The sequence below is a fragment of the Acanthaster planci genome, linkage group LG11 (genome assembly GCF_054643075.1).
Source record: "Acanthaster planci isolate LZ-2023a linkage group LG11, COTS_SCS, whole genome shotgun sequence".
Taxonomy (NCBI): Eukaryota; Metazoa; Echinodermata; class Asteroidea; order Valvatida; family Acanthasteridae; genus Acanthaster; species Acanthaster planci.
The window spans coordinates 2775900-2793069 of record NC_141787.1 but is presented as its reverse complement, the minus strand read 5'-3'; the positions used below and the strand labels follow the sequence as shown (position 1 = coordinate 2793069).

At 40.7% G+C, this 17170-nt stretch overlaps 1 protein-coding gene across 2 annotated transcripts in view; it reads right to left on the bottom strand.

Annotated features, from left to right (window-relative positions):
- Positions 1-15750, bottom strand: part of LOC110990209 (uncharacterized) — a 126841-nt gene extending 111091 nt beyond the window's left edge. Inside the window, exons 1-3 of one of the 2 annotated variants that reach the window (XM_087142940.1) lie at positions 15280-15750; positions 4972-5151; positions 4291-4507 (exon numbers count right to left, since the gene is read on the bottom strand). In XM_087142940.1, the coding sequence (XP_086999066.1) occupies positions 4291-4507; positions 4972-5151; positions 15280-15406 (524 nt within the window). In that variant the 5' untranslated portion in view covers positions 15407-15750. The remainder of the gene's footprint in view (positions 1-4290; positions 4508-4971; positions 5152-15279) is intronic. The other variant, XM_087142941.1, reaches the window with a different exon arrangement.
- Positions 15751-17170: the final 1420 nt, after the last annotated feature.

The following is a 17170-nucleotide window of genomic DNA, read 5'->3' as shown; positions in this document are numbered from 1 at the left end:
GTCAGTGTTGAACAATTTAAGTTTCCTTGAAAATAAATCCCCTGATAAGCTCAGATCACACTTTCTGAGTGTTGTCATTCTGCTTTAAGCGAATATCAACATTCGATGCGTGGGTTCTGATAAACAAGAACGTCCCATGTCGGTAGAATACAAGAAGTTCCGTTTGTCATTCTGGCAATTCGCAAGATACTGACAAGATATTCGTACACTCATAGCCAGAAGACAAGACTATCAACTATCGCACTGGAAACAAAAAAATTGTTGGGTTCTAGGCATGGTGACAAAACTAGCCTTTATCTTGCCATACTGACAAAGACTGACACCATCCCATCAAATAGCTGAGCAGTTATTGGTGCACACAGCCGTATCGATTCGAAACAACGATCCAACCTCGACAAGCTCGGTGGTCGAGTGATGAGACGTTTGCACTTCATGTAGCAGGAGGTCGGTGGCTGAATCCGAAGGTGCAAACGTGTACTTTTTTTCACAGGCTCTTGGAAAGCACTGAAAAGTTGTTCCCTTAAAAGTTTTACCTCGTCAATAAGACAAGTTTTTGTTGTGAGTGTTGTGGTGAGTGGCAACTTCAACATCAACACCGTATTGCGACTTTTTCGTCCTGCACAATAAAACTTGTTACTGACACTTTGGGAAGAAAATCAACGACCTTTGGACATATACAGTGTACAAAAAGTATCATCCAACTCGTTTAAATCAATAACAGCTTCAAAGAAGAAATAGTAAGATGGAGGTTAAACACAGTGGAACCCCGCTGCAGTGCAATATGTCAAGAAATTATTCCTTGAAGATCAGTTAATTAGTGTTTGATTGGTAGCTCCGTGGCTCGTGCTGGGGTAACAGTGTGGCTGTATTAAGGCAACAGCGTCACGCTACTGCTTCGTAAATTTACATGTGTCGAGCAAATGGACCCATTGGTCACCTAGACTCCATCATGCCGACATGAACAAGGCTAGATGTCGCAAGGTTAATCAGCAGACCCGGGCTCTGTTGCTCCCGCTTGCTGGTCGATATACTCTTGTGTCTCCTCTGGATTGCTACATTTTATAAAACTGTGTCGAAAGGTGCCGGCAGTTCACAGCAATAAACTTCTATACTGAAATAAGGGAATAAATATTTGCTTGATCCGTCTTAAACGTACGTTAGGAGATTGGACGCGACTAATGCATCAATGATGTACATAGTACCATAGTGCCAAGAACATTATGTATTCCCATTCACAAATACCCTTTTTTAGTCAGAGAGTCAAAACAAGTAAATATACGATAATTTCCAAGGATTTTTGTGTGTTCAAGACTTTCATTTTCCCGAATACCCCCGTCCATTTTATTGTATATTCCTTGTCCAAATAGTACAGAAGAATCTCCTAACATGGACGAGAATATAATATCAAATCAGTGCTCTGAAATATGTGATTGCCGAGCTTTTGGTAACTGAGTACCTTCTTCAGGGCAAGCAGGTTCAATTCTGAATGAACACGGAAAAATCCACGTTCCTTCCCCCTGGATGCAGCGTTCCAAGTTTGAAAATGACGCGCTGCTCCAGTTCCTTACGCTGTACATCAGATGACGCTTTCCGCAGGATGAAGACGCTTACGTCACCGAGAGTATGTGGCGGCGCGCGAAAGACTTGCTGTGCAACAGTGTGACCAGGTGTTTGTTGGCGCACACTGCGCAAGTGTTCCGCGTTGTTAAGTAGGAAAACTGTGCAAGGTATTTATGAATATTCATTTAAAATTAAAAGCCCACTGCGATTTGATAATGCCCGCCGTGTAAAAAAACGCATTAGCACCTAGATACGAGACAGTTTAATCCTTTCCTACTGGTCAAGAGTCTGCGGGTGTCGCGTCACGCAGAACGCGCCACGCGCGCCAAGTCAAATTACGGAGATTCTTCTGGACTATTGGGTGCGTTCGATTAACTTTCCTGAAGACACCAGTGTTACACCAAGGGAAGCCTCGAAATGAGGTTAATCGAACGCTGCAGTGTACTCGCCAAGGCATTCTGGGAAAAAGGTGAAGTCCCCGCCACGTTCCATCATGTACGTCATTGCACGAACAGTTCATCCGTGACGTCATTACACTCGGGCAGCCTCCAGAGACCCGCTCGCCCGCCGGGGTAGTAGAGGCTGACACCAGGGCAGGCACGAGAATCACGTGATGGCTAAACGAACGCTCTCGTGTAAGTTTGACTTACACGTGTAAGTTAATCGAACGCACCCTATTTATTTGATGCAAAATATGCGACACAGAGAACTCCCCCGCCTTCGTGTTGGCCCGTTATACTGGTATCTCATGAATTCTTTTCAGACATGGTGGGGTGTTAAGTAACAATAGGCTAGAGTGTGCATATGGATTGGACCATGATTGGACTAGTTGGGGTATATACTTCTGTTCCATTTCGTGCCTGATATAGGACTAGACTACAGATATAGAGTACCGACGTGACTACGTCACCGCACAATTGTGTGTAAAAGGCATTTGGCTTGAGCGACAATCAGCGCATGAACCAACATGCGCAGTACTCCATTCGTTTGTACTACACTTTTTGGTTAACAGAGACTTCACACTTCAGTACTCTATGCTGGCTCAAGGAATAATCAAATGGACAGGGGTGTTTGGGAAAATGAAGGAAAATTTCTGGAACAAAATCGTTGGAAATTTATGGTTAATTGACTTCTTCTCACTCTCAGCCTAAAAAGGTATTTATGAATGAGAATAAATATTTGCTAGGCCAATCATAAACCAACGTTTAAAACCGTCTCAGGAGAATGGACGCGACTAACGCCAGAGCCGCACGTTTAAGACAGGCAAAGCACCTACTAATTCCCTTATTCGTTGAAAATCTGTCATATAATGATTTCTTTTGTCTCTCCGATGAAAAAAGGTATTTGTGAATGGGTATAAGTATGTTCTTGGTCCGTTTAAGTCCCACTCAGGTGACCGAACGCTGATAATGCCTGAGTGGCATTCATTCTCCCAAGCCGCAAGCGCATATTTATTCCCTTACTAAAACATCGTGGCGACAGCGGATCCTGGGATAAGCAGCCAATAGACAGGAAGGGCATCGCCACGCGCAAAACAAAATGGTTTTGAATTTGGTAAACACAGAGGTCCTACCTTTACAAGTTTGTTACACGACTCTTGTTGCGTAAACTGTTTCACGGTTGAAGCAAGGTTGGATCTCGACATGGAAGAGATAACTTTATCTTTTATTTCTAGATATCAGCAGTCACAAATCTGTTCAAATTCAATGTGTTGACCTTGTTACCAACGGAAGAAAAATATTCAATTGAAAACGCACCCTTTTGATTTAACCATGAAACATCCAAGTTCCCTACCATAATTCATGTTACGATTTTCTTATCGTTTCAAGAACGATGACAGCAACACAATTTATCTTATCATCTTTATCTCTTCTACGATGAAATTCTACATCTATCAACGAGCAGTTGTAGATGTTCAACAAAGGTACAGTCCATAATTTGCAGTTATCCAAAATGTAGCAGATGTTGAAAAGCAAACATATAATTCAAAAATGGTTGTGGGATGGGACTACACTTCCTGTGAAATGATTCCTTCTGCCAAGCTGAAGAAGACTACGAAAGAGGGCCACTTCCAACGAAGCGTCTAAAGACGCATTTTAGGAAAAAGAAGCGCGTGTATTAAAGCGTTGCCACGACACACGCGCGCGATTACTAAAATTCGTTCAGTCCGTAATATTGCGTGGCTGAATTCGACTGAACGTGAAAACGTGTCACAGACGCTGAATTCAGCCGCAATGCGGGCGTTTCACAAGAGTGCGCCTCCAAGAGTTTGCAACGTGTTGACCAATCACAGTGCGCGGAATCTATCTGTCGACCCAATGCGCGTTAGGAAACTCTTGGAGGCGCACTATTGTGAATCGCGCCGTATTCAAAACATGACTCAGCAACTTTTGATCTAAAATTGATATCATTGAATAAATATATACAGCACACACCGAGCTGAAACTTCATCAGGTTTGTTTTTCGACTCGAAACTCGAAAGTTGAATCTATTTTAAAAAAAATCATCAAGGTAGATCGTGCAAAGAAAACATATTTATTGTGATGGGGCAAAACCAAGCGAATGAAAAAAACCTGTTGTTTCATTTTAATCATGAGAACGGTTTAAGTTTACTAAAATGCGTCAATCCTGTCATCTTCCCTGATCAAAAGGTTCAAATAAAATGAATGCTAAAAAGGAACAGCAACAAGTAAAGACGTTTGTATACTGCATGTAAAAAGGGATTCTTACCGGTTGTCTGCAATGTTGAGTTTAAATCGTGGCCATCCCTTCTTGCCAGGTTTATTACGTTCGTCAGCATATTGTAGCACCGATGGACTTCCAATATCAAAAACAATTTTGGCATCGGCGTCGGCCTCGTAAAGTGAGAACAAAAACATTTTCGACCGTTCTGGTGGGGGTATCCTGACCGTCAGCAAAATCGAAAAATCCTCGGGAAAATTTTCACCTGTGAGGAGCATATAATTACGTAATAAGTTATCATAAGTCAATGCGATCCGTAAACATTGTTATTTCGAGGGGGTTCACTGATTGGCCAAGGTGATTGATTAATTTAGATACACACGTTGACCGAGTTTGATAATGTTATTTTTTGTGTAAAGATTGCTGCTCACATAATGCAAGATTCTTCAAACGTTTTAGAAAAACGGACAAAATAATGCACTTAATTAAGAATCAAACAATGTTAAATCTGAAAGCAGGGAAAGTAGTACCGCAGCAGACGGGTCCCAAATGCCATTTAATACATCCATTAATATGGAGACTGCATGTTCAAAATGTTTAAATATATAAATGTTCCAATGGCCTCGAACAGCAATGCTACGGTTATGAACACACTTTCCTTGATGTAATGCATCACGAATAAGGCGTTTATTCGAAAGATGTCTGAAAGCTGAAAAGCAAAAAACAGACCTGAAAACATATCGCCGACTTCTCTACTTAGACTGGCATCAGAGCCCACGGTGAACGCCTGATCGTCTTGGGGGACTGCCCCGCCAAGGTTGGGGCGATCTCTACACATCCCTTGCACCCCTGATGTTACTCCCCTCGTGGTGCCGGCGACGTCTAACTTTTCTAACACATCTACCGTCCCTGAAATTGAAACCAACCAGAAACCGAGGGCTTATCAAAAAATCTCTTAAGATTCCAAGGAGATATGGCTCCCCAGGGTGTTCATTTGATACATAATTTTCGGACTTATTTGAACAAAAACACTGCCTCATTCCCCCAAGAATAATGTATGAGCTCACTAATCCACGGAATTTCAACATTTCGGAATCTTCGTTTTAAACACGAATGTATAAAAAATTACTATTAATTCACTATAAGAGATTTATCATAGAAAGCTCTGGTATAAAGGCGAGTTACCAAACGTGAAGTGATTAAAGGGCTGAAAAAGGCCTGTTGAACGTAGCCTACATAATTATAGATCTATGCTTTTAAACGAAAGCAGCTTGTAAACTTAAGTGGACTGGTATATCTAGAGGTTGAAAGTTTGTAAACAGTTCTGGTTTCATCATTTTCAAGAGAAAGTCATTTTCCGGATTTTACTATAAACTGTTTGCCCATTTGGTGATTGCTGCCTTAAAAATACCTCACTTATCGACTTTTCTTACATAAACTTCTCTTTTGCATTATGCAAAGTATAAAACAAAAGCAATTTACAAATAAACAAATCTCTTTAAGTAATGCCTTACATATCAAGAACATATCCATTTCAGAAAAATCATGTCATTTTGTTAAGGCCCTCCCCACACGTCTGTGACCTAAACATGAACTTGGCAAGGCCGATTAAAATACCCCAGTTGCATGGGCTTTGAACATAGTCATGAACGATCTGTTCCCTGGTGATGCTAAAGAGCTTGACTTGAGAAGTTACTAAGAGGTGAAAGAGGCGGTGAGATTAATATGTCACCTGACCAGCTATACCCAAAATATAAGCTAAGTTATATAGTGAGCATTTCAAATCGAATACTTTATTACCACTTAAACTTAAACGCAATGCCTACTAACACTAGCCACTCAGAAAAGTAATTTCATTAACTTCGGAATAATCTGATATTCTGGTAATCCGAACCGTAAGTCATCAATTTAACATATGAAAATATATAATTATTATTAAATGTTAAGCATCGTGTTAACTCTGTCCTTTGGTTTGTCCCAATGGGGGTGTCTTTCATAAAAAAAACAGCACATAATTTCAAGACGTGCCCCCAAAGGATAAAGACGCGCATCAGCTTCAACTTGACATAATTTTCATTATATTCTACACTTCCTCAAACTGTAACTGTACCGTGCGTTTTAATTCGCGGGTGTCCGACGAAGAAAGGATATATGTGAACGAGGGTGGAAGGAGGGACACGACTTTTACTTACTATAGACTTACAAATAAGCAACGCATTTTTCCTACTAGAGGTACATGTACTTAAACATGCACGGCATTTATTGTCGTCATCATGTTGAGGACTTGTATGATTCATTGCAATATTTGTCATCTTTTTCTTAAGCCTATTTATCCTTTAAGCGTTTGAATGTACTTTTCATGAATAATGTCATTGAATACTTTGCCTCAGTACTCAATAAGTACCGGCAAGTGTGCTAGTATCCAAGTGTAATACAAACCACTACGTAAAACGCTACTGTATGGTGGCCCTGAAGGGACATAAAAATTCATTACTATAGTCGTGAATATTTGTGTGACACCATGAATATTTCAACGACTAGTCGCGAATATTTTTGCGACATTGTGAATTTATTCACTGGTCGTGAATATTTTCGCCATGTGGTACACTTTTTTTCACTACTGGTCGCGAATATTTTTCCATTAGCCTGGAGGGTAAATGTGCTAATAACAAACGGCAAATATATGATGCACCTGTCTAGCATGGCCTTGTGCATTCTGTACAGTAAAGCGGTGCAGTGACCATCCACGTGTACTATTGCATGGTTGTTCACGTGCGATGCCACGTGACGCTCTCCATTGAGAAAGAAACCAAGGGCATTGGGAAACGACATGGCTCAGAAAACAAGGTTCGCTTTCCACATGGCTTGTTCCAGAAGACCTGACAATAATAATGACTAATATAATGACTATAATAATAAGGTAAAATACAACATGTACGTTGGAAGCTACGGGGGCCTGTTTCGGACGGCCTTGCCTTAGAAAGCCTTTACGTGCCGGTCGAGCAAATATCGAACCCTTCAAGTTACTTGAAAAATATTCGCGACAAAGTTTGCGACTAGTAAATTTATTCATGACATGGCGTGAAAAATATTCACAACGTCGCAAAAATACTCACAACTAGTTGTGAATTTTATGTCTCTTCAGGGCCACCATACTACTGAGCATTTATGCATTATATCCCTTCTATTTCTCATACTCAACGGGATACATGCACTGCGTGCAGACGTGCACATGCCCAGGAACAACTGAAGACCTAACCGTGACACTGAAATCAGTGTGAAGGACACCGGAATACATTCATTCAACATCTCAGCACGTCCTACAGCCTGGGGTTGGAACACTCAAAAATGATTTATCCTCACTAATTCAGGTTGGAATCTAGCCAAATACCGTCCTCTTTTAGAATGGAAACTCCTAGAATCAACAATGATACCACGACTTATCGGTTGTTGGCTCAACAAGGCTTCTTCACTGACAACACTCTTCAACAGTTGGGAAGACGGAAACCTGTACACTGTATTAGCGAACTGACTGAAATGATTGGATACATCATGGAATCCCAACTGGTGTTATCCATGAAAGAACCGCTTTATAATTTTAGTTGAATTAAAGTTAAAAATATGTACTTGATTTATGAAGGAGTCCGACTCGGATTTTTGGAGTTTGACTATCACCGGAATCAGACTTGCAGTTAAAGAATTGGGATGTGGTGGACTCTTCTACAACACTTCTATTTAAGCAGTAAAATAGTGTGACTATAAATAACGCAGCTTGTTAGAAAAATGCAACCGACGTTATGACTCAGTAGCGAGATGAGAAATTTTGACGGGAATGATGACACCAATATTTGTGACTGGAGGGCAAGACGTTAAATTTTCGACGTGATTACTGACGTGACCATTTATCATTATGAGCGAGATGTAAATTTGTCGTGCTTTCATATTTACGATCTTTGGTGTCCTTTTAAACACCTCAAACAACCTATTTCTCAAAGACTTTTAGCACGGTGCCAAAAGGCACCAGCATAACCCAACAACATATTAAAACTATCAGTGGTTTCCAGCGAATATTTGGGCATTTCTAGACGCTGAATTCCCACATACCCATTGGCGTTATAAACGAGTAGCTACGGTTTTCAGAACTCAGAAGTGCTGAACATTTTACACAAACACATATGTACAAGTCTTTCACGAAAGTGACTCAGTATCATCTATTAAAGACTCTCGACAAACGGAACTGTCGCTTAATAGAAATTGCAATTAATAGTTTTATTTAATTAAAATGATGCTTCCCATTACACGAATACTTGGAAACCATTGATTACGACGTCACAGTTATTTATTTGTTCATCTAAATCTGAATTTCAGATGTTATAAACCCTTGGGTATCAACAGTCGTAAATATTGCAGGTATTGTATACGTCAAAAGTTGACGGACACACGAGGTGAACGAATACAGCGACCGTTTGAAGGTCGATGGAATTCCATGGTAAGAAAAGACCCTGAAGGCTCAATGACGCAGACCCGCAAATCTGACCCCCACCCTAAAAAAACCTGAAAAGTTTAGGTTACTGAGTTGACGACGAGATCTGCATTGCTAAATTCATGGCAAAACGGATCTATTGACAGTACAAAATTCAGCACAGAAAGTCTGTCACATTCTCTCAGCTTTCTGACAAATAGCGTGCATGTGCTTTTTAATCAAACCCTGCAAGACTTTTAAAATGAGTTATTAATGAAGGTATTCAGCGCAGCGAACTGAAATAGACGTGTGACAATACTTCAAAGCAACGTCACATGCACAAATGTCCACATATACATGTATATAAAAGTTAGACTTGGCACGTGGTCAATACCATAATTTGAGGATGGATTCTGATTCTCACCAGGAATATTTGATGCGTAAACGAGTCAATGGGAGTAACAGACGACAACTCTAAAACCAACCGTCAAATTTACAGAATGATTCAACAGATACTTTCAATGAAATACGCAAGTGGTAACTGCATTGAGTATTTCTCATATTACCACCCTGACCGACGTATTTGCTCTCACTTCCGTTAATTTACATGCAAAATGTTGGCTTTATAATGAGCTGTATTATTTTTCTAATTTTTTTTACTGTAAATCTGCATGATATAGACTATTAAGTATGAAAGGTGAAATGGAAACACAAGCCAAGGTAAACGTTAAGAAAACAGGTCACAACAAATCTAAACGCAAAAGACAGAAAAACTCGCTCTTAAAGAGAGTACGTCCCTTATAAAAACCACTTCACAGACTGAAAACCACCCCAAAAAAGCAAAAAACCTCTCCAAAGAGTGAAATTTCCATCTTCCAAGGAGCCATGTATAAAGAACATCTCGAAACAGAGTGGCCCTTGTATTGCTCCTCTTCAGAATGATTTTCACTCTTTTGGAGTGGATTTATGAGGGACTCACTCTTTTTGAGAATGATTTTTTTTACTCTTTTGCCTTTAGAGATAAGTGAGATAACCCAATTAGGTACATTACAATTGTACGAAACTCCAAAATTACAGTAAAAAGGACCATCTTCATTTTTAAGGATACTTTGAGGGCTACAAACTGAAACAGCCAACATGACATCATGCATCACACTGAATAAAGCTTCATAAGAAACACTATAAAGCTATACGGACTGATTGTGACTCATGCCCTAAGTACAAATTCAATAAAGAAGAAAAAACCAGATGAACATGTAAATGGCTGTGGCCAGACGACTACTTGCACACAGGCACACCTTTAGGCCTACACATATAAAGTTCTCAGACCTGTAGAACTTGTTATACTACAGATTTTCAGTGTTAAAGTTGTCAAAATCGCCTTACTCCCAGTGATCTATGCCCAAGGGTCAAGGGTGAAGTACTGTAAATAAGACTGCACTCTATTTCGCTTTTCGCCTTTGTCCCAGCTTCGAGTCTTGCCAAGTTTTAATCGTGAATTGCTTGAATAAAAAAGGAAGGGCCTGATATATTTGTATTTTCAGAGGAGGCAAAGCGTTGGACGGCATCTTTACTTTCAGTGTCTCTTTTTTCTTTACTTTCTTTTTTTTCCATGTAGAGCAGAAATAAAGCGTTACGGGTAAGCCAACGACGACCGAGTGATCGTCATGGCTGAAATTTCTCCAACAGTGCTCAGGCCTTGCCCAGCATCATGTTACATTTGTTCAATTTCACCCAAGAACTTTACCGAGAACGGGTCTATTTTTCCTGTCAGTCAATACACTGTTCCCGGAGAAGCCACCTCGAAGAAAAACCGTGATTGAATTTTTCAGAATATTTCTGAGATCGAGCGCTCCCTAATTACTAACTGCTGTAGCGGTACTACCGTTGTTTCACCCCTTCAAAATCTGGAGGCCAGCTGTTGGCAAACAATTTACCACCGACGCGATTCTGAAGGTCGTCTACGGACATGGGACGCGACACAGAGGTAAAAATAGGTGCCCACGTTGCAAAAACAATGACAAATGCCATCTGGTATTGTATTATACCACATAAAAAAATATATATACAAAATTACTTGTAACGTGAACCTGATGATATAAACCTATTATCAGTGACATCCTACATATTAAAATATAGCACTTTCACCTTGATGCAGAGCTGATGCCGAAATGACTCGACAACAGCAATACCGTGTTTAGAATAAAGAAGACAAGTCATTTATCTTACGATACAAATTGAAGTGGAACGACCACATTAGGTCATCGCCAGTTAATCAATGAACACGTATGTTAATCATGCAGTTAGTACATCGTAGGGATGTTACACCAACATGTAAACAAACTGCGAACTGCAACCTGTACTTGACGCACGCAGCGAACGAACTGTCGTCACTTTGCTGCACCCGTTAGCTTGCTTTTTGTTTGCTTTATCTGCTTACACTAAATATTCCTTTAGTCTTACCGCCATTTCTAAATCCACTGAGAATAGTGGATGAAACCGCATGATGGGACCGAAAAGGGAATTTACCATTTAAATGCACTCATTTAAAACGGAGCGTGCAAAAATTTAATTAAAAACCGACTTGTTAATGGTAATAAGTTCTTAAAAAAGGTGTGGAAGTCAGAATGATTTTGTTTGAATATTAGTAACAGGCCTAAAACCACCAACGAAATATCTACGGTAGACCGTTGGAATAAAATAGTGAGTTCTAGACAAGCAAACAAGTTTACAATACAGATACTGATATTAACCAGTTTGTAAATGATTTTTAGTTTTTTTTGTCAACCTGACTAAGTCCTTTCTGAAATTCTTGTCCTTTCCCCGTTCACGTTCAATTTAAAGAGACTAAGTACGAACGGTTAGTTTTCAACGTACTGTAGATTATATTTTTTAGACACATGCCGAAAACAGCAGTTCACAGGATTTTACAAGTACGACACTTAAGAAACAATAGAATTTGTCAGCTAGCAAATAGCCCTTTTTAAAATCAAATCAGGATACGCACTGTTTGGTTAACGGCGTTGCGAGCTGCGATTAGGGTGCAGAATGTGTTCATTCACTGGCCCGCAACAGGCACATGTCGAGGACATGGCGGTGGTGGGAGCTGATGCTGATTCAGCCATTCTATTGAGGAGGGTAACCCCGAACCCCCATGCCTTGGCTTCTTGGCTGACAAGGTCACCAGTGATATATGCCGTAATCATGTATGTAAACTAACTGTACAAAAGGGTAGAGAGAATTACGACCAGCAGCTATCATCGGGACCGGTTATAGTTTGGCCTTATTTTGAAAGAGAACTGAAGAATAATGCTCATCGCTCTCGCTTCGACCATTGGAAAATATTCCTTCTTGGTTGTGTATTTTGTTAAAGACAAATGCAGGAGGACACACAAAGATAACACTGTCCGAATAACTAGAGCATGGTCTCCAGAGGCAGTAACTTCATACACTGGAGTTCTGACAAAGTGACTAAATACATGGAACTGGCGTTCCTGTATACATATATCACAAACCAAAACGGCAAGGCTTCATTAATTCCATATTTTACCATGAGAGACTGTTGTTGCCTTTGAGTCTTGAGAGACGTTACGCCCCTTTCGAGTATCCTGGGTGACAAACAATTAACTATTAAACTGCCAAAGGAAGTAGATCATAAGAGTGCACAAACCAGATTTCAGATTTAGATTTTTTTAGTTAATATATTATCACCCAATGTAGAATTTGGTTCACGTTTTGCTAGAGATGCAACCCTTCCAAAGTGTAGTGTACTTCAGTTGTAAGATGTGGTCAATATTCAGTCGCAGTGGCCCGTAACTATATAATAGGCAAAGTATGCGACCTTTACTTGACCCACTCGGTAGCAAAAACTGGAGCACTCATAAACTCTCGTTTGAATTTTTAACTACACGTTCAGTGTAATTACCCGAAGAATACTGTACAAGAACCACGCCATACCCCAGCCATGTGAAACCGGGCGGGGCATCATGTGGTTGCGTAGGGCCATCTTAGACAGCGTTGCAGGGAGTGTAATAGGAGTCAAATGAACTACCCGTGGGGAGGCTACATGTTGGATTACCCCACAGAAAATTCGACAGTCAGTGACAGCTGCTACGCATTAATGCCATAAAAATGTTCGGGTTTGAAAATCTGATTCGAAACTTAATGTATAAACCACCGGTGACTGTCGGGAAAAGTATTTGGATAAAAATAAAGGAATATAGGCTATTGGAAATGAAAGATTATTTATAATGTTTATAAGTAACGGTTCTAGAAAAATGTAAGTTAAAAGCACTATTGATGTGCAAACTTCAAATCTTTCTTTTGCTTTCTACAAAGACCATGCCAAATTGAGTGGACCTTGTAGGCTTCGCTTTTAACGAACATTATGGTTGTCTAATCAGAAACAAATTTACTAAAAAGCACGTATGGCGTCAACTTGGCAGTCCGGCGCCAGGACCACTCTGCACGATATGTCACCTTTGGGCTGCAGACAAGATGCCAGCTACCGGGAACCAACTGTAATATAATTTAAGCCACCAGCGATTTACAGCCACACATATGGCGGAATGCTGAGACTCTATTGGCTTAGTTTATTTATAATTATGTAGTTTACAAGCACTGTATAGCACACCCATTACACATTTCAGTGACCCTCGATTTTTCTGTGGCCATTTCTTCAGTCATTGCTACAGTTCGCCCCTTCCCACCGCCCTTTCAGACCATGGAGGAAGGATCCATGTTCAGACTGAGATGTATACTAGGCACGAAATGGACAGAGAGGTACCCCTCCCACAAGTCCAATCCCTATACATGCTCCAGCCTATTGTCACTTAACACATCCCCGCCCGTATAACAATGGCCAACACAAAGGCGGGGGGGTCTCTCTGTCCCATAGTTCGCTTCAAATGTTGAGATGAGCTGCAGGTGAGTAAGTAGGGCCTACATGTATCACTGATAACGTGTCTTTTGGCGATAAATTTCAAATCATTGGTTCTTTTGATCAATTTTGGATGAATGAACAAACTGTTGTGAGAATATTTCAGAAATAAGCAAAAAAGGAAAAATATCGAATTGATAACTGCCGCTTGTGCAGCGTATTGAGCGAACTCGTGCGCCTTGCAGAAATGATGTGTGCATTGCTGTGACTCCATGTGATGTGCTGTGACAATGCTGTGACCCCGTGTGACTTATTACCTTCGCTAATATCTCTGCAAAGCCATCAGCCCTTCACCCTGTTCGGGCGCTGGGTGACGAACGAAGGATTCGGACAGCAAGTAACCCACAATGCTGTGCGTGTCCATAGCTGTGACGTATTGCCTTTAAAACAAATTAAAACACATTTGCCCTTCTTGCAGCGCCCAAGGCAGTGGGGACAAGCAAACGGTTATAGGTTATAGAAGTTGGGTGTTTTGTCTTGGATGTGACTCTTGGCCATGCCTGAAGAATAAGACGACTTATGGTGCAGACGTGGCCTCGTGTAGGACTGCGATGCCTGTTCATTGATATGTTGTGAGTGGCTGAATTACGCCCGGAACCGCAAATATGCCCATTACGTAAACACTCCCAGTGTCCTCATAGGGTCACGCAGGCGCGTGAGGGTGTTTCGACCCAACTTTGGGGCGCAACGTGCGCAACTGTGGTGAGGAGCACACGTACAGTACATGTACATACATGTGCACGAGCAAGACATGCTGTGGTTACATTTCCTCACACAGGCTAGTCCCTTCGAAGCCAATGAAGAATGCCGATGAAAAGGCTCCTCGTTCGTAAAATACAAAGTGAAACTACAATATATCCATTTACATGCTACTTAAAATTTTAGCGGATGGCTAATGAAATTATCCTCACAAGTAAATTACCCTCAAATAACCCTTATTCAAGAATTCAAAGTAACCCATCACGAAGGTCTAAAACTTGACAAATTTTTGATGGCCCTATGTGTACAAAATCCATCCCAACTTAAGCTGAAAAAGACAAGAAAATACTTGCGATCACGCTATCAATAATTACACCTCTACAAGCACCGTAACAATCCGTTTTGCCGTTAACTACAAGTTGATGTTGCTATTCCAATTAAGAAACCAGCAATTTTAACAAATGGATAAAAAACTGTGTTGAAAACAGCTGCATATTCGGAAAAAAGTCAACTTGATGGGACAGTGACTCGAATTTCACAGGAAACCCCTGTTATTGCTTGCTTCTAACATCTCAACCCTGTTTTTGTTATCCTCCCCCAAGTTCCTTGATCTATACCATTGATAAAGTGACAATTCATATTATCCCCAAATGAACGATCAATGAACTTGCCAGCAATGAACTTGGATGGGATTCCAAATGACACCTAGCCTTCCTCAATAACGCTCTGCCACTAACGTATTAATGTTACACATGACGTGACACCGTTTGTCCGTGAATTTTGACAGAATCCATCATGGCGGCACCCACGCACCAGAACAAGATTAACTTTTTGCAACGTAAACAAATACGACCATCGGCGAACAAAATGCACACTTGGGCTCTACAGTTCAAAACTTTCACATTCTGTGATGCATTGTTCGGTTCGGTTTACTTACCTGGTGGTAGTGCAAATACTTCTTGAGAAGTAGCTAGATTTACTGATAGGAGAGTTAGATAAAGGCCGATAACTATGCGGGTGAAGGCGCCCATCATGTAGGGATATCGCACAAAAGTCCGACCCATCCTTACAAAAAAGGGGATCGATAATTCTGATGCTAGCTCCTACCACGACATGAGTTCCAAACCAACAAGGCTGAAACTTGAAGATGTGTTCTCTTCAAAGACCTAAGTTCTTCTGTCAACCGGCTATCAACTCCACAAAGTCCAGTCCTGTAAGAACTTGTTACACCTGAGGCAGCCAGACGATGCCACTGTACCCTTTGCAGTACCAGCGCGCCGTCCGGTTTTCCTGGGGTAGTAACCACTCTCCTTAGCTAGCCGAGTTCTGTCCCGCGCCCTAGCCCGTCGTGCACCTTGTCAAGAGGACAAGTAAATGCACCCATGTACCTGCCGGTCGAATCCGACGTACCCAGACAGCTGAACTATAACTTTAATCAGCGAATCAAAGCCCAGAGAAGTGGAGCAACATTGGACGTCTCATTTTGCTAGGAGGTGACCAGATTTGTGGCGGAGGGAACCAAGCAAAACAAGCTTCTGAACATAAGTTCCTTGTGGAACTAAATTAACTCTTGGCATCACTTTCTAGACGGGACATCATAATACTTACATCACTGTATAGTCTTTTACTCCTTGTATGCGCTAAAGTTTCACATGAATCACTCTATGACAAACACCAGCAGATCATTCCATTAAGCGCTTCCCAGACAACCCCTACATTCTTGTAAAGTTGCAAAAGTCTTAACCTTTAATCCCGCCCCACGGTGCGTTCCAACTGTTATTGCAGGACTACAGTTCGTGCACTTAAACAGTAAACTTTTGCTGTAACTTGCGGGAGAGGTCAACGAATGGATATTTGACTTTTTAAATGCGAATTAAACATTTGCGGAAAGATATTCTGAGAAAAACTCATATTTTACAATGACATATTTTGTGACTGTGAATTGTAAAACTCTAACTGAAAGTAAAAGATAACAGAAATGAGGACGGTTTCTCGAATATTAAAATGGAAACAGGCTTGTTTAATTTAAACCACGTCTGTATTTCAACCTGCAAAACAACTATTTTAAGCAAACAGCACAATTGCTAAAAAATAAATAATAATATAAAAATAATCAATTGAAATCTAACTGATGATTTCGTAAATCATAATTTTTACAAACCCCATTTCTTCAATATCATTACGGATTGTTAAAATGGTATCAACGAGTACAGTTGTGATTTTGGTGGTATTTCTGTCAAAAAAAGAACACTGGGTGCCGACAAACTCATCATGATATGTTCGTTTTAGTTTGATTGATCATGACACAACATTTCACACATTGTGCCTTTTTCAGTAAGCTCCACCAGCGAAAGTAACAATGCAAACAATCCAAAATCCATCAGTTTTATGAGTGTAAACATTGTTTTGAATCGCAGTACATGTACACATACATGCATTCGAAGAGCGCTTTTCAGAGAATCATCCATGTACATGTAGGCCTACTTTGAAAAAGTAAAATTTTGGTTTATCGACCGAGTCTTCAACTTCTACAGGTAACACATACCGGTATACTTATCGTGGCACACATACGGTGCTTACTTTCGTATGGTGGTGGTGGTGGGGGGGGGTTAATAGCGTTTTTTAAAGTTTCACATTTTTCAAAACTCCTCTGTCCTTTGATTCGCTGCTGTTTTTTTAAAAGATGCTTACATTGGTATAAAAACTAGTCCTTCAAAAACTACTTTGAGGAACTGATATCAGTAGGCTCTGAAGGTAATTGAACAAGCCTGACAGACACAGCGAACTTCAACCCGCCTGCAGAATAGGGCGATCGCACCAGACGACCG